The sequence below is a fragment of the Daucus carota genome, chromosome 7, assembly GCF_001625215.2.
Source record: "Daucus carota subsp. sativus chromosome 7, DH1 v3.0, whole genome shotgun sequence".
Classification (NCBI taxonomy): domain Eukaryota; kingdom Viridiplantae; phylum Streptophyta; class Magnoliopsida; order Apiales; family Apiaceae; genus Daucus; species Daucus carota.
This window is the reverse complement of record NC_030387.2, coordinates 23236037-23259327: the sequence shown is the minus strand read 5'-3', so window position 1 is coordinate 23259327 and position 23291 is coordinate 23236037. Positions and strand designations below refer to the sequence as shown.

At 33.9% G+C, this 23291-nt stretch overlaps 3 protein-coding genes and 1 long non-coding RNA gene across 5 annotated transcripts; 1 reads left to right on the top strand and 3 right to left on the bottom strand.

The window, feature by feature from the left end:
* Positions 1-1801: 1801 nt before the first annotated feature.
* Positions 1802-7078, bottom strand: LOC108193253 (WD repeat-containing protein VIP3). Its single transcript, XM_017359834.2, has 2 exons — positions 6616-7078; positions 1802-2616 (listed from the first exon to the last, which is right to left on the bottom strand). The coding sequence occupies exons 1-2, from the start codon at positions 6952-6954 to the stop codon at positions 1990-1992; spliced, it is 966 nt and encodes a 321-aa protein (XP_017215323.1). The 5' UTR covers positions 6955-7078; the 3' UTR covers positions 1802-1989.
* Positions 7079-8711: 1633 nt separating this feature from the next.
* On the top strand, positions 8712-12910 carry LOC108193899 (UBP1-associated proteins 1C). Its single transcript, XM_017360746.2, has 6 exons — positions 8712-8871; positions 8955-9029; positions 10606-10736; positions 11531-12002; positions 12291-12404; positions 12481-12910. Exons 1-6 carry the CDS (start codon positions 8785-8787, stop codon positions 12541-12543), a joined length of 942 nt encoding a protein of 313 aa, XP_017216235.1. The 5' UTR covers positions 8712-8784; the 3' UTR covers positions 12544-12910.
* A 1540-nt stretch (positions 12911-14450) lies between these two features.
* Positions 14451-18677, bottom strand: LOC108194068 (uncharacterized). 2 transcript variants are annotated; one of them, XM_064081181.1, is made up of 6 exons: positions 18533-18677; positions 16869-16942; positions 16135-16269; positions 15090-15216; positions 14871-14988; positions 14451-14797 (listed from the first exon to the last, which is right to left on the bottom strand). In XM_064081181.1, the coding sequence occupies exons 2-6, from the start codon at positions 16876-16878 to the stop codon at positions 14741-14743; spliced, it is 447 nt and encodes a 148-aa protein (XP_063937251.1). In that variant the 5' UTR covers positions 16879-16942; positions 18533-18677; the 3' UTR covers positions 14451-14740. The 2 variants fall into 2 exon arrangements, with proteins under 2 accessions (XP_063937251.1, XP_063937252.1); XM_064081182.1 differs by having other exon boundaries at positions 16135-16251; positions 18533-18676.
* Positions 18678-20202: 1525 nt separating this feature from the next.
* Positions 20203-22963, bottom strand: LOC108193955 (uncharacterized). The gene is made up of 4 exons (XR_001801331.2): positions 22614-22963; positions 22440-22510; positions 20786-20918; positions 20203-20597 (listed from the first exon to the last, which is right to left on the bottom strand). It is a non-coding gene; the product is annotated as an uncharacterized LOC108193955 (long non-coding RNA).
* Between the last annotated feature and the right edge of the window lie 328 nt (positions 22964-23291).

Genomic DNA, 23291 nt, shown 5'->3' with positions numbered 1-23291 from the left:
GTATATTGTACAGATGGTATGGATATATTTTAAAAATTGTTTCAAAATTACTGTTAGGATAACCACCGATAGGGATGAGCGTGGTTCGGTTTGGTTCGGTTTCGACCGGAAACCAAACCGTAACCATATTTATTCGGTTTCTAAAATCAAAAACCAAAACCATACCAAACACCATCGGTTTGGTTTCGATTTCTAGTTACGGTTTCGATTTATAATGATTCGGTTTCGGTTTTCAAACCAAATTATTCAACATCGATAATTTATGTTTATTCAACCTGATAAATTGATAAATTACGTCTACAAATTTCAAGTTAGTACAATTTACACCACATGCTTTAATGGTATTACCTTATACTTGTTATCTATAATTTAAAAATTAGTATTTATTTAATATTTAAAGTAATTTATGTGAGAAGAGGTAGAGTTGGAGTAAATATATGTTATATTATAAATAATATTGATGATGTGGCATTATAGGGGTTTGCTTTTTCTCCCTCAAATAAGAGGAGGAGTATTCTCTCCCGTAAAATTTTTAGAGAATAAGGAGTTGCGTTGAAAGACTGATTTTTGATCCTAATCCTTAAATCTTGTCCACCTAGACCAAATATGAGTAAGGAGAGTTTGCATTGAGATTGCTCTAAGCTTATCAAATTTAAAAGGCTAGCACTCTGGATCACTGAACTATATAAGAAAATATATTGAATTTTATCATTTAAAATCATTAAAAAACAAAGAAAAATGAGATAAATACTCACATATTTTTTTAATATTAAAAGCGTCATTCAAATTAGATTCCATTTACTCATAGATCATCTAACTTAAATATCTTGCAATCAAGTCATTAAAATATATAATTATGAAAAAATTATATTAGAAGTACATAATAAAATAATAATTGGAGGTACTTTCATGTGGAATGATGTAAAATTTTCATTAATAACTTAATCAAATAAAAAATATATTATTAAGTATATTGCAGTTTTTTGGCAAAATATTGTTAACAAGATTTTTAGAATCTAGAAGGAATAACAATGATGTATATAATATAACAATCAATATATAATTTTAATATAAAAATACTAATTTACATAAGCAAATAATGTAATTGATAATTATGGGTGTTTAAACATTTAGCCAAAAACTGATTTATTGATATTAGATTTAAGCAATGATTTTATACTTAAACAAGTGTAATTATTATTACTTTGTACATATATAGATTTTTATGCCGAAAAATAATTATAAATTGAGTTTTATATCAAACTGGGCATCCATAGCGGGACTCATTTACATCATTATAAACCAAATATATATCAATTTCCCCGCATCACTATTCATACATCTTTCCTTGAGCATTTATAAAAGATTAAACCAGACTTATTTACATCATTATAAATCAAATATATATCATTTTACCCGCATTACTATTCATGCATCTTTGCTTAAGCATTTATAAAACGTCAAACCGTTTAGTTTATGCATCTTTGCTTAAGCATTTATAAAACGTCAAACCGTTTAGTTTTTTACTACAAGTAGTTTCGTAATTTAAAAACTGTTTGTAGTTACAATTGTAGTAGATGTGAAGTGTGTAATATTTTGAAAATTTTAGACGGCACGGCACTTTCAGCAACACCAGCAAAACGAAATATGCTGAAAAGTAAAATTGGTAAACTGAAAATACACATGAACAAGCAATTGCTGCTGCTAATTTCTCCCAACTGAAATGAAAAGCACTTGTACGCACATATGGTTTTCTTCAGAGATAATGGGACTTTTCTCGGGTCACTGAAAATATAGTAACTGAGCAAAGCAAATATCTAATTAGCACTGAAGGAATATCCTGAAATATGTAGATGCAAGATAACGACAGGGCAGAACCCTAACAAACACAATATTCAACGACAAATTTTACAACTGCCATTAAGATGTGCAGAGTGAACTGATTGTCAGTTTAAATCTATATTTCTCAACTAGCAAATCTGGCCAACTTCATGAGTATTCATAAAGTGAGATGCTCTTGTCGTCTGATACACTTGCAAGCTGAACAGTCCGGACACCAGGTCCTCCTGGTGGTCGAAACATCACTCCCCAAACCTGGTCTGTGTGGTTTGTCATAGATTGCACAGCTGCCCTCATCTTGGGATCCCACAGCCTCACAGTCTTGTCGCTTGAGCCTGTAGCAATTGCTGCTCCATCGGGACTAACATCTACACTCAACACCCAACTCGAGTGACCGGACATGGACACAAACAGGGTCTTTCCCTCCACATCATACATGTTCACATGGCCATCATCCGAGGCTGATACGAGCACTCTTGAATCAATAGGAGAGTACACAAGAGATCGGACAGGCATGCAATGGCCTTCAAGGTGGTGAAGAAATTTGGAGCGAGCAACATCGAAAACAGAGATGGTCCCATCCATTGAACCACAAGCAAGCTGTCTTCCGTCAGGGCTCCATGCAACTGACAGAACAAACTTCTTGGTGCCACTCTTTTCAGAATGCTTCACACCTTCAGGACGGGGTATTGACAGGGTACCAACCAGCTTCCATTCAGAAGTGTTCCATAACTTGACTGATGCACTACCTCCTCCGGCAACTGCTAGAACTGTACCCTAAAATAGTGAAAGTAATTGTATTGATTGTGTGAGGTACAATGTTTAAAGAAACAATTTTAATCATGTCCAAAAATGTAAATAGAAACTACTAGAACAAATTGTGTCATTGCATGCAGTAAGCAATGTAAGTAGGTTAAATTTTTGGTCAAAGTAGGAGATTATCCAGATGGGTAACAGTTTTCAGTAACAATTCCCTCTAGACTGCACTTCAACATCAGGAATACCAAAAAGAAAACAAGTGCTATAAAGACAATGAAACTATCACACACAAAAAATAAGATCTTGCATCACAAATCATAATCACCTTCCAAACACACATGAGGTATTTCTTGAATCAACCATTTGCTTATTCATAAATACATAATTCAATTCAATATTCATTATAAAGCTTAGCACAGGAAAAAAAATGTTGAACATGGTTTTTATACAGCCATAACTTAATTAAGCATATTGTAAATTAAAATGAGGCTTTGACATTTGAAGTTCAGTATACACTTAGGCCATGTTTGTTTGAAGGGACTATAGTCCCGGGATAACTACATTATTTTCTTAAAATTTAAGGGACTATTATCCCATGGGATTATATAATCACTGTTTTGATTCATTTCCATGGGATTAAATTACCTCCTTTCACAAGGGATTATAATACCATATAAATTGACTAAAACAATTATGGGATGGGAATTCATGGTATTATAATCCTTTACAATTGAGACAAATAGGGTAATAATCCGGGGATTATAATTCCTCCAAACATAAATCGCCTTGAGGTGTTTTAAAGCTTTAGATAATCCAATCTATAGCTATCCGTTTATCCACTTCAACTTGCAAATTTGGCTTCCTCGTTCCATTAAATGAATGTCAATCCCAGTCCCAATAGAAATTATTACAGGAACAACTCCATAGCAAGTCAGAAAGCAAATTTCCATAAATAAAGTAGCATATATCAAACTCAGAACTAGCAGTGATGCGAAATGGTGAACAAGCATGAGAATTGCTGCAGAACAAGAACTAGAAGAAAAGTAAAAATATAGATGATGTGGATTAACCGCAAAAAACACACAAGCCCTAAGGTGATCCGACTACGGAAGAACCACTACCCCTAGGATTTCTAAACAGCAGCAGAGAAGAGTTTGTATAAATCACAATCCAGAGAAAAAATTCTCAATTTAACTTCAATCGAAGTCCTCCAATAATAATAAATTACATCTCCTTCCATAGGAGTAAATCCTTGACCGTAGCCTCCATGTAAAATCTTAATAATACAGGGAAACAAATGCAGATTTCATTGAATTGCAATAATGATTATTCCCAAAGCCGCTTTACTTTTTATTCGACGAAGTTGTTTCCTTCGTACGCACTCTCATTCTCATAATTTTACACTGCCAACAGATCTGATTATAGAGCTGGGGAAGAATCTATATATTTAACCGTGATGGCTTCGGTGGCAACAACGGCGACGAAAAGGTAGAGATGTGGTGCAGGGAGATGAGGAAGAAAAACAGTGCATCGCAAGGGAGATGGATTGGAGATGGGGAGATGAGTGGAGAAAGGAAGCACACCAAAAGTGCTAGGGTCAAGCCCCACAAAAGTTGTCTACTACCGTTTCTAAATTAGATTGCGGACACCAAAACAAAACAAAAAGATCAGATACAATACAAATGTGAGAGACTTCATATAAATTTAATATACACTACACTTAAATCCATTTAACTTGGCACAAAGCATGTGCAGCAATCTATAGACATTAAACACTACAAAAGTAGGAGATTTTCTCTAAATTGAGTTTGTTTACATTCGATACATTGGTGACTATAAGAAATGGGCACCATATAAAATCAAATCACCTTCCTAGTAATTTACTTAAAGAAGGCTCTTTTTATATTTACAAGAGAACACAATATATATAACAAAAATACATTCGTTACAAAAGAAGACACTACACTGAAATCGATCATATGTTGAAGTTCAATAAATGTCCACAACAAATTTAATAATGACTATATATTATTCTTAATATGTGGGCAAATCACCTTTTTAACATGGGCCCGGTATTTATAAAATAACAAATAGGACTCAGTAAAAAACAGTTGGGACCTGTACATGTGTCTATTATAAACATAGGTCAAAATCTTTTTCATCCTCGCCGCCGACACTAGGGATCTGTCTCATCTGCCACTCATCAACCATGGCTAGTCTCCTTTCCAAGCGACTCTGCCACAGGATCGCCATTTTCTCTATCATAATTTTCGAAAGTAGCAAGTTGAAGTTACTATTAACCTATAATTCGTCAAACAGGGTAGGGTATTTTTGGCATTGTGGACCTGTATAAGTCTAGAGATGATTAGTCCAAGAGATCCAACTCGCCAGCAATTTGATAACCATAAACTCTTTACATGGTCAAACTCTGATAAGCAGTGCTTATTTGATGGGGCTAATAATCATTTAAGTCACTCGATTATTAATTTGAAATTCTAACTTAATGAGTGACAATTTCATTATAACATTCTACATCTAGACATCCTTTATGAGTACCATGAACGGCAATGAGGTGGCAAATGTTTCACCTAAGAGCAGTGTTGTGAAAAGGACGCACCTTAAGTGCCTCACCTATGCCAAGGCAAAGCAACTTCAATTAGGCGCACATTTAAGGCCATGAAGTAGGCAAGCAGGTTTTGGAAATGTGTGCTTTATTGAAGCTAAGAAAATTTTGACATTATTAATTTTAATGGGCCAATTATAAAGCCCAAAAAGTAACCCAAAAACAAAAATATGATTTATAAACCCAAATAAATAGAGCATATCAGCTTCCAACGACATCAAAAGGGAGAACCGTGATAGACCCCGCATTATTACTTTATGTTGATAAAAGCAACAAGGGGTTGGTTGGAAACCTAGATGGGAATTATATGAAGATGATGATAAGGTCTTCCCAGATGATGATAGATTGAATTAGGCAAAAGTTGGAAAAGCTTCTACAGCTGGAGAGCCGTCACATTCAAATTTAGCGTCAAAACAGCCTCAAAATCTTACCAATTTCAGAAAAAATATGTGTACTTCAAGTTAAAAAAAAAGGTGCATGTGAGACGATGTTAGTAGACGAGAATGAAGGAGAGGAACAAGAGTAATTGAAAGATACAGTTCCGACATGATTGAGACGAGGATTTTAAAGATGAATATGATTTCAATGAAGATCATGAATGAAATATAAAGCACTAGGCTATAAAACTTGCTTCGCATTTTGTTGTTCAGTTTTAGGATTGTTTTTACACTCTACAAGTATAATTTAATATATTATATAGGTTAAATTATGTTTCTCTGACCCTAATAGTGTGATTGAATACATTATGAAGTATAAATTCTGTTACGAACCTAGGTCAATTTGTATATAGCCTAAGCAATATATTCTTTAAAATGATTATAAATTGTGTGTCCAGCTTCAAAGAAGCGCGCATCGCTTTTGCGCTTTGCGCCTAGGCTTCAACCAATGACCAACTTGTTACATTTGGACACAACAAATGATCTAATGATAATTAACCCTTAATTAATGTACTGCTTAATGGATTGAATAAAAGGAGTATGTTGTGCTATTCTGCTAAACAGCTTCTTACAGCATACAATTGGGGCTTTTCCTGCTAAAATAAGTAGCCTATAATACAACTTTGCTATATAGTCAAGAGAATCGAAGTAAAACACCCACTAAAATGTATGTATGTGCTAGACCCCTAAAAAAATTTAGGAGTATGCTTAATGGCTCGATTCAAGAGCAACGGAAAAGGGAAAGACGTTTATTGAATTTAAATCTTCAAAGCACACATAGCATGCCTAATACAGACTACAGTAACAGTATTGAAGCAGGAACGTTATGTATATTCCAAGTGAGTAAAAACGCATTAGCGATTTGAGCAAAGAAAGCGAGAGAGGGAGAGAGAGAGAGAGAGGAGGAGGGAGAGGGAGAGAGAGAGAGAGGGAGGGGGAGAGAGAGTTGTGGTAGACCTGCGGATTAAACTTCAATTGCCAAACTTCAGAGGGAGAAGCTTCGAGAGTAGCAATAGTATTATTGGATTGAACATCGAAAACTCGAACAAAGCTATCAATGGAAGCGGAAGCAGCAATTCTGCCAGAGGGATGAGCAGCCACCGAAACCACGCCCAGGCAATGACCCGAATTTGTGCGAATGAGTGAGAGATCTTCCGGGTTCCACAGCTTCACTGTCTCGTCAAGCGAGCCGGTCAGGAGTAAAGCCGGGCTCTCCTCGTTGCCTGGGACCCACGTCGTTGTCCACACTGAGTCGCCGTGTGCGCCGTCTTGGGTTCTCAGCCACGCCAGTTTCATTTTTTCCGTTGTGTCAGCGATTAAACCCTAGGCACCGCCACGGGGTTGCTACCTTCAGATGTCTTCGATTTCGGTCTTCTTTCTATTTTAAATTTAAAATTCCGCTATTTACCGAAATGTTCCTGATTATTTCTGAATTAAATTTTATAATTTTTATATTGGGAAAATGAATTTTTTGTCCCTAAACTATTTACCTTTTCAGAAATTTGCCACCGAACTAAATTTATTTTCATTATAGACACTAACGTTATATCTTCTTTTCATTTTAGCCATTCCATTAACTACTTAACGGAAAATTCAGTTTTTCTTTTAAAAAAAAGGAAAAAGGCCAGAAAATATAAAAAAACATAAAATATAAAAAAAATTTATAAGATATTTTTTTCATTTTCTTATAGATTTTTTTCACTATAAATGAGATTTTTGCTTTTTTTAAGGAAAAAAATGACCTTTTAAAGATACCTCTTGATTTTTGTCAATTTTTGTTTGTTTTTTGAATTTTTTAGCTTCTTTCCTTTTTTTTTAAAGAAAAACTGAATTTTCCTTTAAGTAGTTAACGGAATAGCTAAAATGAAAAGAAGATATAACGTTAGTGTCTATAATGAAAATAAATTTAGTTCGGTGGCAAATTCTAAAAAGGTAAATAGTTTAGGGACAAAAAAATTCATTTTTCCTTTTATATTCCATCCGCCTTATTCATTTATATACAAATTTTTTATGTCAACTCAATTATATATACTCCAAAAACTAAAATTTTTAATAAAAAAATTTAATAAGATCCACTGTTTGCTTTCGCTACATGCATTTTATAAATTTTGATTTTGATTGGTCTCGTCATTTTACTCGAATTAATCTCATTTTAGAGTATTTCGTTCTATCACTCCACCCACTTCTCTTACTTCAGTGAATTATACAACTTTTTAAATATGTCTATATGCTTCTCGACGGAGACCATATCAATTTAGCGATTTCAATTTAATTTCGAAAGAATCATCGAACTATCGAAAAATTTCTTATCAATCAATCATTCATTCATAGAGTATATAATTATTTTCAATTTCTCGGGATTTCACCTTATGAGTAATATAATTTAATATATATATAACTTATATTTTTTATCATAAAATATATATTTATAATAACATATAAATTGATATATATGCCAAATATATTTTATCAAAAATCATATATCTGAAATATTATATATTTTTACTTGTTTTATGAATAGCTTATGACTTGTGAGTAATTTTTATATAAAAAAAAAAATTTTAGAAGATTAAACTACTGAAAAAAGCACCTTAAACTAACTTTCAATTTTTTAGTTTAATATCGAATTAAAGTTTGAATTTTAAACCCGAAAAACACGCTCTAAGTTACATACTTTGCATGGGCTTCTATACTAACTTTATATTATACGGTAAATTAGTGATGAATTATTAAAATATAATAATAATTTTTTTGATAAAATTATTTATTTAGTATTGAAATGACTTTAAAAAATTATAATAGATTCGATAAATCAATCAAAATCTAGATCCTTCCGACTTCTGAATTTATTTAAACCAATTTTTATCTTATGAAGAAATAAATATATTTTAATTTAAAATCAAAATTAGTTTAAGGCGGAGCCTAATACAGTATCCGAAAAAAAGACATATCGCCGATGGGCTTTTGGTATAAATGGGCTTTACGCAAGAACTAGGGCCGGCCCTGGCTGGTGGCAGTCTTAAAACCCTGCCCATTACATAAAGGCGTGGTTAAACCCCAAAGGCGTGCCCTAATTTGTTGCAGAGCAGAGCAGAAGTGAGTGAGTGAGTTGAAATTGTAAACAAAATGGTGTGGTTTCAGTGCGAGGATTGCGGAGATAATCTCAAGAAGCCGAAGCTCCTTGGTCACTTCAGAATGTGCTCTGCCAATAAGGTTCTTTTTTCTTTTAATCACCATTCTTCAGTCTTTTAATAATAATAATGATGATGATCACCATCTGTTTGTTTATTGGTTAGCTATCTTGCATCGATTGTGGACAAGTGTTTGGGCAGCAAAGTGTTCAAGGACACACACAATGCATCACTGAGATGGTCTGTTTACTCCTCTTTCTATTTTCCTTTTATTTCTTTTTTGAAGAAAAAAGCTGAAAAATGCTAATAATAATATTATTATTATAGTTTTTCTAGTTTATTGGCGCTGTTTATCAATTACATGCTGCCGCTAAAACTTTTATAAGCTAAGTAATTGAAATGCTTCATTACGCTCAATGATCATTTCTATACCCTCTGCTTTTATCATTCTTTTTGTATTTGATTGTTCCGAATTTGCATTATATTTTGTGATTTTCTGCAATACAATCAAACAAATAAAGAAATAATATCCTAAGATATGCATATGTTGCGACAAAATGCAACTGGGTATTCTTTTTCGGTAAATGCAACTGCATATTTTGGTGATAGTCACCAGGTCAAATGAATTAAGTAGATGCCTTATTGCCTTGCTCATTTACGCCCGGATAGTATGGCCTTAAGATTAGTTGCTTTGGATATTTTCATCAGGAATTTTCCAAACCAAAAAACTCATATTGGAGATCTGTAGTTTATGATTGTTCTAATCTATTGATTTGCTCTATATATGGAAGTTGGCAATTAATTGGTCTCTTTTCTCCATGAGTTATCTCTCACAAGAGCCTATTTGTTGAAGCACTAGGTAACTATGTCTATGGTAAACAGTTATGGATTTTTAAATCATTAAAATTTAGTCAGACGAACTAAGTTTCTTCTAATCTCTTAGTTGAGAAGAATTTTTATAATAGTTTTGCTTGGGACACCTATATTTTCACTTTTGCACACAATGAATGGATTGAATGTTGAATGTTTTAGTTTATATTTGTGCCCTCTTAATTTAACATATAAGATGAAGTAGCTGTTATTGTAATATTGTCCATTTTATACCCTTATTTCAGCATTTCTATAGGAGAAGACCACTTGGCTAAAAATCTGTATGTATGACATGTCATAATTTAAAATTATAGAGAATGCATAAAAATTTATGTACTCCAACATGACATTCCCCTTGGCTAAAATTGTAGCCAACCCTCTAATGTTGGTTATATTTGCTGAACCTCTGGAGACCTCTGGAGACCCAGAGACCTGTAGGAAGATTCCACATCATCTATTATCATATTAATATAATATATTCTATTTATACAACTTGAAATAATAATAACATATTATTTTTAAAATATAGCCAACCATTATAGTAGTCCCATCGGAGCACAATACCTTACTACATAATCATTAATTTATATTATTTTAGCCAATCCCGTTAAAGATGCCCTTATTGGAGGTGAAAGGGATTTCTATAACTGGTTTCAAGTGCAATACAAATTTGAAGGTCAGATTTGTACACGAGTCATAGGAACTGATAGGATACCTATATGCTTAAAGAAAGCTCGAGTACTAATCAATCTCACAGATTCCAATGGTTGCCTCTAGTCTAGTCTACTCTAATGTGGAGTATATGACCATGTATTACAATATTATAACCAAATGCGAATTTATATTATTTGTCTGATTAGTTACAATTAAACTTTAATTAAAAGCACTACCTGAGTCCTGATGTGTTACATGTGTAGATAATATAATTTTTGCATTCCAAATTCAGGAAAAATATGGTCCCAAGGGTCAAGTTAAAGCTTCAACAAATACAACTCCGAATCCCAAGAGTGACTCAAAAATGAAACCGGAGGTTGATATAAATGTTGGTTTGTCAGAACGCCCTCCATGGTTTTGTAGGTGAGTACAAGCAACTAGGATAAGCTGAACTTCTTCCTTTGGTTGTACGACCCTTGTAATTGTTTGCATTTTGTACGAGCTCAAAAATGAAGGTTACATAGATATGACGAGGACTATAGAGATAGTGGGGAGTGTCCTGGTTTGTCATATATGATCTATTCTTTACATTCTGGCTATTGTTTCGTGTGTTATGGGGCATAATAGTCTTTGAACAATCAATTGCGATGGATCGTAAGCTGTTTTTCGGTAAAATATCTACCAACTAGGGACCGTCAAATATAATACCAACCAGAGGACCATATATAAGTTCATATTACTGTTTCTTTAAACTTGCTTGTAGAACACAATTTACTTATGTCCTTCAACATCTACAATCACTTAGGTTAATATAGGATAAAGTGACAGGATATATCTTGTTCTTCATGATTATTATTCGGCTAGGGAGATTTATGTAGTATGGATGATTTTATCACTTTGCTGCTGTATCAACAGAGTGACATCTTGCTTTGGCCTTTAGGATTAGTAATTATCATTTTTTTATAATAAGTTATTTTCCTGTCTTGCATTTCAAAAATAATGGACGTGCCATGCTGTTATGAATACATGTAAATACTAAATTTTCATTTTAGCTTACACTGGTCTTCCCAAATTGAATTAGAAATATTCTACACTAATGAATGATTACTGTCCTTGAATTGACAAGAAGCATTAGTTTTGCTATTGCTGTGGGCTAGACAACTTTTTTCTCTTTTCCAACATAGGTGTCACAAGTTTGTACGTATATGATTTTGCAGACTCTGCAATACCAGTGCTACAAGCAGGCAAACTCTTCTTCTCCATGCTGAAGGTAAGAAGCACAGAGCAAAGGCTAGAGCATTCCATGCGTCAATGCAACCACCCAAACAAACAGAAGAATTAACTCCGACCACCAAAGTTTCTTCTGAAAGCAACTTAAAGGACCGAGTAGTTGGAAATCAAGATGTAGTGGAACCAAAGGAATTAGGTCTTCCAGAAGTTGCCCCTGCGCATAATGGCTCTGAAATGGGAACCGTACATGCAAATTCGTTAACAAGTAAGAAGAGAAAACATTCAAGTGATAAACAGAATGTTGAAGTAGGAAATGGTGAAGACGAAATAGAATGCAAGGAAAAGAAATCTAAACAGAGTGTGGGTAAAGATGACCAAGTGACGGGCACTAAATCTTTTACTAGAGAAGCAAAGAAGAATATAAAGTGGAAGAAGCTGATTGCTTCAGCCCTGGAATCGGTAAGAAACCTCGGTTTAGGTCACTTTTGTATTCTAGGCATATAATTGGTTTTATTGTGCTGATAAGTGATAATATATATTTATACTATATGTTATATGGTTTTTACATTTCTAAATTAACCTTGTAAAATAGCATAGATTTTTCTATAGCTCTAATTCGTGCATGTATGTTAAAGTTCATTTATGGCTTTGGAGTGTTAGTAGTTAAGAACACATTTAAACCTTATTGTTTTATAGAACTCTTTTTGATTGCAACACCCTTACTTTCCATTGATGCATGTGAGGCAGAATTCAGACGGAGTTCTAAAATTGAGGAAACTACAAAAATTTGTTCAGAAGGCTCTTGTGGATTCTGAGATTATGCTAGATGAGAGCCAAGTTAAAGAAACAGTCGAGCAAAAGGTGAGAAACAGTTTGTACTGTAAGATTTCCCACTTGATAGGTAATGAATTCCTGATGATTTTCTTTGCTTGGGCAGATCAACTCGAGCTCCAGATTCTCAGTTGATGGTAAATATGTTCGTCTAGTGGTGAAAAATTGAGAGGTTGTTCAAGGGTATACAACTGAATGTATTGAAGAGATCTAGATGGTTATAATTTGTTTTTTCCCCGGTTTCTGGTCACAGGACAGGTTCCCTTACCATTTAAGATCATTATTAAATTCATCAATCTATTTTTGGATGATCAAGTAGAGTATAGACTATTTATGTTCCTTACTAATATACATGTTGACAGATCAAAGCCTTAAAAGGTCCATCATTCATGTTTTGAGTGCTACATTATTCTAGATATATGTTTAGAAAGAAACGATGAACTCATTTGTTAATCAAGGGTTTATCAGGATTTAATTACTTGGAAAACATATTGTTATAATTTACAAGGCCATGTTATGGTCACTTTGTTAGCGCAGATATGCTTGCACATCTCATCTAACAAGTATGTTCTGGGGGGAAGTTAGACTGTAGTTTCTTTTCTTGTTGCGAGGTTGAGATTAACTTCAAGATTGATATGTATGATTACAAACACAGATGTCACAGGAGAATAATAATTGTGTTGACTGCATGATGGTACTAGTTCTAGGCTTTTTCTTTTTACTGGTTAAGTGGAAATTTCATTAAAACAAAGCGTACTGAACTAATTGACAGCCCAAGAGGGCTACCGGCTACAAGATATTAGCGACAGTATCAATAGGAAATTGAGAACACACCCTGCCAAATGCAATTTGAATTGATTAAAGTAGAAGATAATGTAAGGCTGGATAACCTGTTGAAATTATGTCTCTTTTAATTTGCCAGTCTATACTCTATATGTGTGCTTCCTAGCTCCTACTATTTCTCTCTGTCCATATTGCATTCATTGTAGTTTGCAGCTGTTTAAAATAAAAAGGTGAACTGCTTCTATATATTGGTAGTATTCCTAGAATTTATATTTCCTGCTAAAAGGTCCTGCCAACTGCTATAAACTGGAATTTCCCGGGAAGATGAGACGAATCTCATATTAGGACAGCTGCAGTAAAGATGATCATGGCTCTCATCTGCTCTGTTAATTAGCAAAGCAGACAAGTAAGATTGACATTACAACCAAATCTTAAGAGACAATGATGAGTGGGAAGCCGCTGCTTCATAACAATCCAGGTTAGAACAGAAAACTTGGGAATAGAAATTTGTTCCAGACCATATGAACCCCACAAGGGGATGGCAAAGATACCCATAGAGATCCGTATATAGTAGAGATATTTACTGGATGTCCAACAATAGAATCACATTTTATAGTACCAACATTATAGCTTTGAACTCTGGCACATATATGACGCAGCTCAAAAGCAAGATTGTGGTTTGAAGAAGTATTCTGCACCACAGCCAGAGAGTTAGACTCCATGACAGATTAGTATCACCAAGGATTTCAGCAAGGGACTGTTTATGAACCCATGGATAATGCCACATCGAGAAGCTGCAATGAACACCAACACTGTAATAGATCAGTTGACAAGCCTGATACCTAGCATTAAAGATTTTTTTAGGCTCCAGGAACATTTTGACGGAACTTTCATACTCCAGAATTTTCCCCCCAGCAAGGTAGTACTCATACACCCAGTTCACCCATAGTCTCTGAGGAAAAATAGCTAATAAAACACAGTTGGCTTTCTTTTTTGTCAAGGATATAGAGGGTTGAGTCGTAAAATTTGATCTCTAAAAGTGCAGCCTTGATAATTTTAGCTAAGAGTTTTTATTTTTTACTATGAAGATGCTCTAACCAGTCATGCTAGTCTTTTCGTTTCAGTTCCGTCATTCAATTCACCTTAGCATTGAGTTTTACTGTTTTGTGATTTTATCATTTTTTATTGTCCCATTATTGTCTTGCAATTTGCAAGCAATTTATTCAGATTCAGTTAATTAGAAGTGACAATGCTCAGTTAAAACATAATGGCCAAATTCAGCAGTCCTGTGGATTGGCAGACTGAATATTACCCAGGAATTGCATAAACTATAATAGTTACATTGTAATGTCAAGCTTGTTTACAATTTCATTGTTTTTGTGCGAAAAACCTATATACCTGCCCAATGAAATGGAAACTATTACTTTGATGTTCTTGTTGTGACTTGCCTAATAGCTTTAGTTCACGAAAGTACTCCTGTGTGCACCTGGATTTCATATCTACAATTCACTCCGAAGCCTAATTCCATCGATTAGGCATGTAAATACAATGTCCAACAATTGCACATAACTGTAATGTAACCATCACCGGAATAACATTACAACTGCTATGATCATCACCAGAAGTGTACATGCCATTGCCTGTAGGAATCAACAGATTTAGTCACTATTACTTACACTTTTAGTTATTAAAACCCAAAAAGAAATAACTTACAGCAACTGCAGAAGCAGCAAGGCCAGCTCGTTCTCGAGGGTCTTTCCGATAGTAGTTTCCGAGATACAAAATTGTAGCATAATACCACATCAATGGGAATGTAAAGCCCAGGAGAAAACTGGACAGTAAACCATATGATCAGTTAAAACTTTAACATAACTAAAAGAGGAGGAATTTTATATACAAAAAATTGGAATCAATCAGTTGGAAAATACTTACGAGAACCACCCGATTCCACAACCAAAGCATGGAAGTGGTTTATCATAGATTCCTTGTTGGAAATCATCTACATCCCTTATAAGGGTATATCTGCCTTTTTCCCGATCTGCAGCATCTATTGTTTGTCCTGTCAACACCGTATCTTGTCTCAGAAATTAGTGCACACTTGATGCCATAAAATTGTAGCAAATGATGTAATGGAGGTGATTTATATTGTGCACATACATGTATTATCTTATCTGTATGTACAGTGAAAATCTGGTATCTTGCATAATTTTTTAAAGAGATATAACCGTGACTATATCAAAAATGCAAATTTCTGGTGCAATAGTGTTTCAGAACAAATGAAATTCAAGACAGATGTTAAGTATTTCAATCATATACATAGATATGAGAGCCAAGAGATAAGAATTGCTTTCAGATGAACAGTAAAAATGTCTGCTTTAGTAGAATGTAAGGACATCTAGTTGAAAATAAAATTTGACAAAATTGATACATCAAAGCATATGGAAGCTGTGGATCCAACAGGGCTTCCACATGCAACCAATGCATCTGAAACATGAGCACATTTATGTTCTTACTTCTTCAGAGCAAGTCCAATGGATGCTAAACCTGGTTCTATATCTACAATTTGGCATTAATTGCATAAAAACTCAAATCCAAAGGGGTTTCATTTTTGATATAAATATGCATAAATGCAACCTTGGTTCTATATTTAAAACCAAGGATTGATTTATGCATCCTTGCCACATCATCATTCACTATAAATGGAGGGTAAGTAGTTAACAATTATTGCATTGTACATCACCAAATACCAAAAGCATATTAGTGAGTTACTAGTTCAAAGAGTTGGTAAAATTTGAAAGTACTTATGCAAGTAGCATTGGTGCTATATTATAACAATAGCTATAGCTATTTTGCATCTAGCAATGGACTTGCTCTCCCAAAATATATAGAAAACACAAAGATATATAAGTTGATTTTGCATGATAACAGTACGTTGACAAAATAGAGTCCATCAAAGCAGACGACTATAATAAACTACCTTTAGTCATTGAAAAGTAACGAGCTGATGGCCTCAGAAGGTCAAGATTCTTATCTGAGGCTGATTTCACCAATTCAAGTCCCTTTTTTGAATGATCTCCCTCCTCAAGAGTAGCATCTGTGATGAAACAGGAGCCTATACTTCAAAGTCAATAGGAGGCTGTTTTAACTCTTTTCTTGCATGTTGATTAATAAAAAGAAATAACTTAATAGTCTAAGCATAAATTCTAATTGCAACAAATATTGTGGTTCATAATTATGGCATGCATAAGTAGCATATCTGTAGTTTGATTAATAATCACTACTCTGAAATTTACCAAGTAAAATATTAACTGAAATGGATTCTTGTGTACTACTTACAATCACTTTCATATATCAGCTGCAATCAAACAATAAAGATAACAGAAAAAAGAAGCAATATTTTGTCTCCAGGACACATTCTTCCTGATGAAATAAAAGGTTTTGGTTTAGAAGAATTTAATATACATATAGCTGCTCTTTCTTCACTATATTTGGTCAACTCCAGTTCACGGGCGAACCAACAAGATGGATGTTTTTTCAGCTATCTAATAATGCAATTTAGATGTATGAATCTGTGCTCAGTAATTTTTAATCTCCCATTCTTCATGCTTACGGGCGTTGCTCCTCTTAACAATACAAATAAGTATAAGTGTATAACAGAGAAAAACATTGATATAAATTTTTCAGGAGCAAAAGAAAAATCAAGTTGATTACTCTGATCCATTTGTACAAGTCTAAGCTGATAAATCCAGTAGATTGAGGTCCTTGTTTAAGCTGTCTCCTTCCAACTACCTGCTTCACAATTTTTAAGGAAACTTTTTCTTAGCAATCTTCAGTATAGGAAATCATCGGGGCTGAACTGGGTTATGACCTTACACTTTGCTTTGTTCCCCATTCATTGCAACTTTTTATTGTTTAAAGATTATTGATTTATTAATATCACAGGATGGAGGTTCATATTCTCTAAATGCTGTGTGAGCATCAGCCATAAGGTGAAATAATTGAGCAAAAGGTTGGATTGATTCATTGAAGATATTCAGTGCCACTAGATGAATATTCACCAATCCCACTAAAGGATTAGCAGCATTTCTTTGAACACAACCATAATTTTCACACTATTGTTAATATTTTGCAGCAGAACTAACGTAAGCAAAGCACACAATATGGAGCTTGATGAATGTGAGTTTCTTAGAACAAGAGCTGGCACGCTAAATCCAATGGGGTGTGCAAGTGACATTGGAAATGAAGGATCAGTGGCCAAATATAGTCAAACATGTTATTGCTGTGTTCTTTGTCGCTCCATTTGCTATCATCTACAACGGAATTGAGCAGGACAAGTTCGGTACCAACTCACAAAGGTTTTTTCTTGAAATTAGGGTGGCATATATCTTGTACTTTGTGTATAAAGTTATGCACACAGCTGTTACCAGTAAAATGAGTAGTGCGGTGCTGTGGGAGCTAAACACCGCAACCGTAACTTTTAGAATGAACAGAATTTGAAAATATAGTGCTTTAAATCATATCCGGCTTATTGAGTTCAACTGGTGAAGTGTTTTTGTCTTCTTTTCAAAAGCATTGATGACAAAAGATTTTGTTGCATTATGTTACCCTGGAAGCATCTATACTCTATAATCAGAGCAAGTCCAATGGCGGTGTTAAAGAAGGTGCTATTGCTATAATATAGCACCCAAGCAAAAAACTCAACTCCAATAGGTTGCTAAACTTGAATGTAAAATAGCAAAATGCTATACTTGGTTCTAAATATAGAACCAAGTATAGATGGTGCTATAATTGCCACATAAGCATGCAAGTGACAAAATGCATTAATAAAGTAATAATGACAAATATAGTTATGTACTTTAAGATTATGTAATTAGAATATAGCTTTATTTGAAAATGTTTGGTTCTATTTTGCATTTACCATTGGACCATAAGTTCTATTTTAGCATCAAAAATCACTTTTTGATTTCAAATTATAACAATAGCTACATCTATTTTAGCATCACCATTGGACTTGCTCTCACAATCACAAAAACAATCCCATTTCTTATTACTAATAATTTTCACTAACGATATTCACTATAAATTTTCCGCCACTATTAAAAAGTCTACCTCAAAATCAAAAGAATAATTTGCTGTGACAGATGAGCAAAAGAAACAGAGCAAGTTGAGAAATGTTTTTGGAGCAAACATATTGGTCTGTCTTCCGAAAAATCATCATAATTTCAACAAAAATATATAATTCAGCCAAAAAAAAGTGCGCGGAATATAAATTGCAGACTCGGACAATCATATAACAATCTCAAAAAATTACTTGATGATCAAACAGCCAGAGAAACATAGAGTAAAATTCGGATAGAAGAGTCGTAAGGATGAACTTGCCTGCCGAAGATCACCAAAAGTTTCTATCGGATTGGGGGAGAGAGAGAGAGAGAGAGAGGGGTGAGTCTGCTGTCCCAAAACGTAGACTAATGTATGAGTTAAATGCCGTCTGGGAAACGAAGTGGCTATATATGCACAGCATCCATGTATATCAACGGAGTGGGGTAGTAACGTATTATAGTAATCTCAGACCAACTTATGTCTTGACAAATCATTATTCTTTTTTATCTTTTCCGGACTATTCATGTTTTCACTAAGGTTGTAAAAATCGGAAATCGGGTCGACTCGGTTTTGATCTTGGAAAAAAGAGTACTCGGAATGAGTACTCGGATAACTAATCGGATATCAATTTTTATATATTTTTTTGTATTTTAAATTTATATTACTATATTAGTAATGACCTAATAATAATAATTTAATAATTTAAATCAAAACTCCAAAAACTCAAAACAAATAAGAATTGGCCAAGATTAATTTACCGGTCATTGACTCATTGAGTCATTGTACATACTTTAATAAACCCCATTGAGAACCCTAGATGAAACTATAATCAATGGTGTACTATGATCAAAATTCTCTATGTCCAAAATTCAAATCGTTTGATGCTCTGTGCAAAGTGCTTACTAACATGTTAAGATATGTCTACATTGCAGATTAAGCAGTTTAATGAGCCTACTGAGGTTAGAATTACCGGTCAAACTCGGAGTCTAACCGAGTACTCGGAGTCAAACCCGAGTTTTGACTGATTTTTCAGAAAATCGGTTTTGCCTCCGATTACTCGGAACTCGGATCGGTCATGGGGTCAAAACGAGTACTCGGCCGAGTCAACCGATTTTTAGAACACTGGTTTTCACCAAACCGACTTGATTCAAGTTACAAATTATTTAGCCGTTTAGTTTAGTTTATTTTTCTAAGATAAAGAATTACTTCTGAAATAAATATTATTATCTTCTGAAATAAATTTTAATTTTTGTTAAATAATAATATAAAACACTTCCCTACAATATAATATCTATAAAAAATTATAAAAATATACCTTTTTAGAAAAGAAAAAAACACTTAATTCATATGTATCGGATACATATTATGACCCAGTTTGACACTTCCCTACAATATAATATCTACAAAAAAAATTATAAACCTATACTTTTTTAGAAAAGAAAAAAAGCACTTAATTTATATGTATCGGATACATATTATGGCCCAGTTTGACTGATTATCATTATTTTTTTGTTTAACTTACAATATGGACAAGTTGAAGTTTTGGTTTAGAAGAATCTTACTGATGAAATAAAAGACTTTGGTTTAGAAGAATTTGGTTTTTCTCCGACGAAAACTTTTCAACTAGTTTCAAAAAGGACAAAGATAAAAAATGAGAAACGGGTATTCAAATCAAACCCTAATGTTGTGTTTGGTTGGGAGGAATGAAATTTGTTAAGAATGGAATGAGATTAGGAATGGAATGGTGAGAGAATGGAAAGAAGGTTGAATAGAATGATCAATTCAAAGCTCTTGTTTGGTTCATTTTTTTTATGATTGGAATGGAATGAACCATTCCATTCATTTGAGTTGTTTGGTTACTCAAAGGAATGGAATGATAATTAATTAATATTTTTTTACAAATTTTTCCATGTAAAATCTTAACTTTCAGAATATATAAATTAAATACACAAATTAATTAATTTCATGTCAATAGCATACTTCCCAATTCATTACATAGTCAGTAGTACCTAAATCAACTATGATAAATATTAAAAATTCACAAATAAAATCCAAACTTTGGCCACAGCCAGTTCTTCATAATTTACAAATAAAATACAAAATTTGTGAAGTGAATACGAGAACACTGGAGAACCGCAACACCTCTAGGCATTATCAATATGTAGAGCTTATCCTCTACCCTGGCCACAGGAGGTAGTGGCGGATCATTTACCATATAAACTCTGGCTTAAAGTTCCTCTGCAGATAAATTTGCGATTGAGCACTTGCACTGTCTGAAGATTTGTCAAGTTACCAATGCTTGGAGAAAGAATACCAGATAAAGTCTGGCTTGGAGTTCCTCTGCAGATGATAATAACCAAAAAAAAAATATTTACCCCATTGTACTAACATTACTATCTACACAATCTGTCACAGGATGAATAATGACTACCATTCAGAACTACAAGAAAATTTTCATGCATTTAACAAGCATTAAGTTTGCTGAATTTCATGAAACTGAAAGCAAGCAGAATTAAGGAATAACATACAGGCCAACGACAAGATAATCAGGTGAACAGGTGACCATTGTCCAGCTACATGGATCAGCTGCATCAGAATCTCACTTTGCTAAAACCCCATGAGGATCCTTCAAAGCAGCTTTAATACTCATCAAAGCTTGCACTGCAGTAATTGTATAATAAAAAAGAAATTAATTACCTTCAAGATTGACTCCTTTAGCAGTAAGCAAGGAGTTAACAGAAGTCTATAAGCTCAGGTAAATCACAAAACAGAACACATAAGATAAAGGTAATATACATTCTGAACTTCCTCTAAGATAAAGGAATATGTTACCTCGGTCAGACATCACCAGAATCTTATAACCTTCCTCATTGGATATATCTTAACATTGTAATTATCATAACAAGAATAATATAGACACTAATGAGTGAAAGCTGCCTACAGAGTAGATTAAAGTACTCCCTTACCTGGCCAAACTGGGGATGGGACAGTCAATTAAAATATTCCGAGTTCTTTAGTCATGAATCAACACAAAGAAAGATGAGATCTTTACCTACATTATCTCTCAGTTTTAACAACAAGATTCATTTGCAAATATGCGCGTAAATATTTAACAGTTTTTGTGAAGTACCAACCAGGTATTTAAGAAGATAAGATAAAGTACATTCTGACTTCTAGTAAAGCATATCTTTCCTGGCCTTGAACATAAACTTGGACCTGAATGTTGGACGATAGACATCGAAGAATAGACGATATTGCAGTTTACAAAATAAGTAAACAGGCACTCCAGCTAAACAACTGACTAGAATAGCAACCCACCTGCCCTTTGAGCTAGAGCTAAAAGCAATCATCATGGCAGTAACACTATAGACTAATTCAAGATTTTATCAATAATATTGTAACACTATAGACTAATTCAAGATTTTATCAATAATATTAAAACTGGAGTAAAATAATCTCGTGTTGATATTATTAATCCAACAACTCAACTCATCAATTTTGGCTGACAAGCACCATTCTCTGTTAAGAGCAATTATTCATGCCCTTGACAACCAACAAGAAGAATCTTATCATATAGATGATCTAAATAACATATAGATGAGCAATAATGTCACAGCATGATCTTATCATGGACTGGGATGTTGCCTCAAGCACACAAGAACCTACAGCAATGCGTACTACAGCTACAAGAGAGATTGTAGAATACTAAAAAACACGCTCTCAAACTAAAAAATAGCAATAGACGAAGATTCTACTTGGCAAAGATCAATATGATTTCTGCTTGAATTGTTTATGCAAAATAAAACCAATAAAAAGACACGCTCTCAAATAAACAGAATTGCCGATTATTCCATCTCTAGCAGGCCTGAAGACTATATATTGAACTGTACACAGTAGGCCTGTTTCCATAAACCTTTTTCTAATTGAACAATAAGAAACAATCTACCCATCACATTACTAGAGCAGCAAAAGTTGACAAGTACAGAAAAGTTAGTTATGTGACAGATCCAGGATCATCTTGAAATCTGAAATTAATTTGCAATTATCAAGTTCCACAGTTTACTTTCAGCATACAAAATAATTTACTCAACATGATTATAAATTATGATGACTAGCCAATTTTGACAGTTTTTAAAATCATTGTTAAAAACAAACAAAAAGTATATAGTTAGAAAAACAGACCTTACTGATCTCGAATTGCCATAAGCCATGGCTGCACTCTGGATTTCCCCGAGCTTCGGTTAGAACTTAAACTGCAGTTTCAGCAAAAGTTATGTTCTGTAAATTTAAGTGAAACCAGGATTTAAGTGAAACATAAATCTGATAATATTTTATCTAAATCGATAGATTTAAAACCTGTTTGGATAGATCAATCGAAACTCCAAAATATCTGATTGAGGCTTAAACTTCGTCTTCAATGGAGATGAATTATGGATTCACAAAATTTTCAGTCGAAAAGAGAAAGAGAGAGTGTAGAGAGGGGGAGAGGCAGAAAAGGGAGAGAGAGATGCGAGGAAGAGAGAGATGCCGGGAAGAGACAGAGAGATGAGAGAGAGAGGCGAGGAAGAGAGGCGGAGAGAGAGGCGAGAGAGAGAGAGAGGCGGAGAGGGAGGTGCGTGAGAGAGGCGGAAAGGGAGGTGCGTGAGAGGCGGAAAGAGTGAGTGAATGGAATGGGCTTAACCCGCACTTTCAAAAATGAATCGAGTGTTGGATTAACTGATGGATAGGAATGGATAAAAGAATGGGCTATTCCATTCCTTGGGCCAACCAAACAGAATTTTTAATTTTTGGAATGGAATGGCCCATTCCATTCTGGGCTAAAGTCATTCCATTCAGGTCAACCAAACAGAGTGTAAGAGGGTATATTTTCTTTAATAGTTTATTTTTAAGTTGTATTTATGAATAGTTTAAAGAAAAAAAGTTGTATGTATGATTGAAATATTATTTGCATATATATATGGTTGTAAAGTTGCAGACTGCATTTTCGGAAAAGAGTTTCCAAAAGTGATTTTGCAATATTCTTTAGAGTTAATG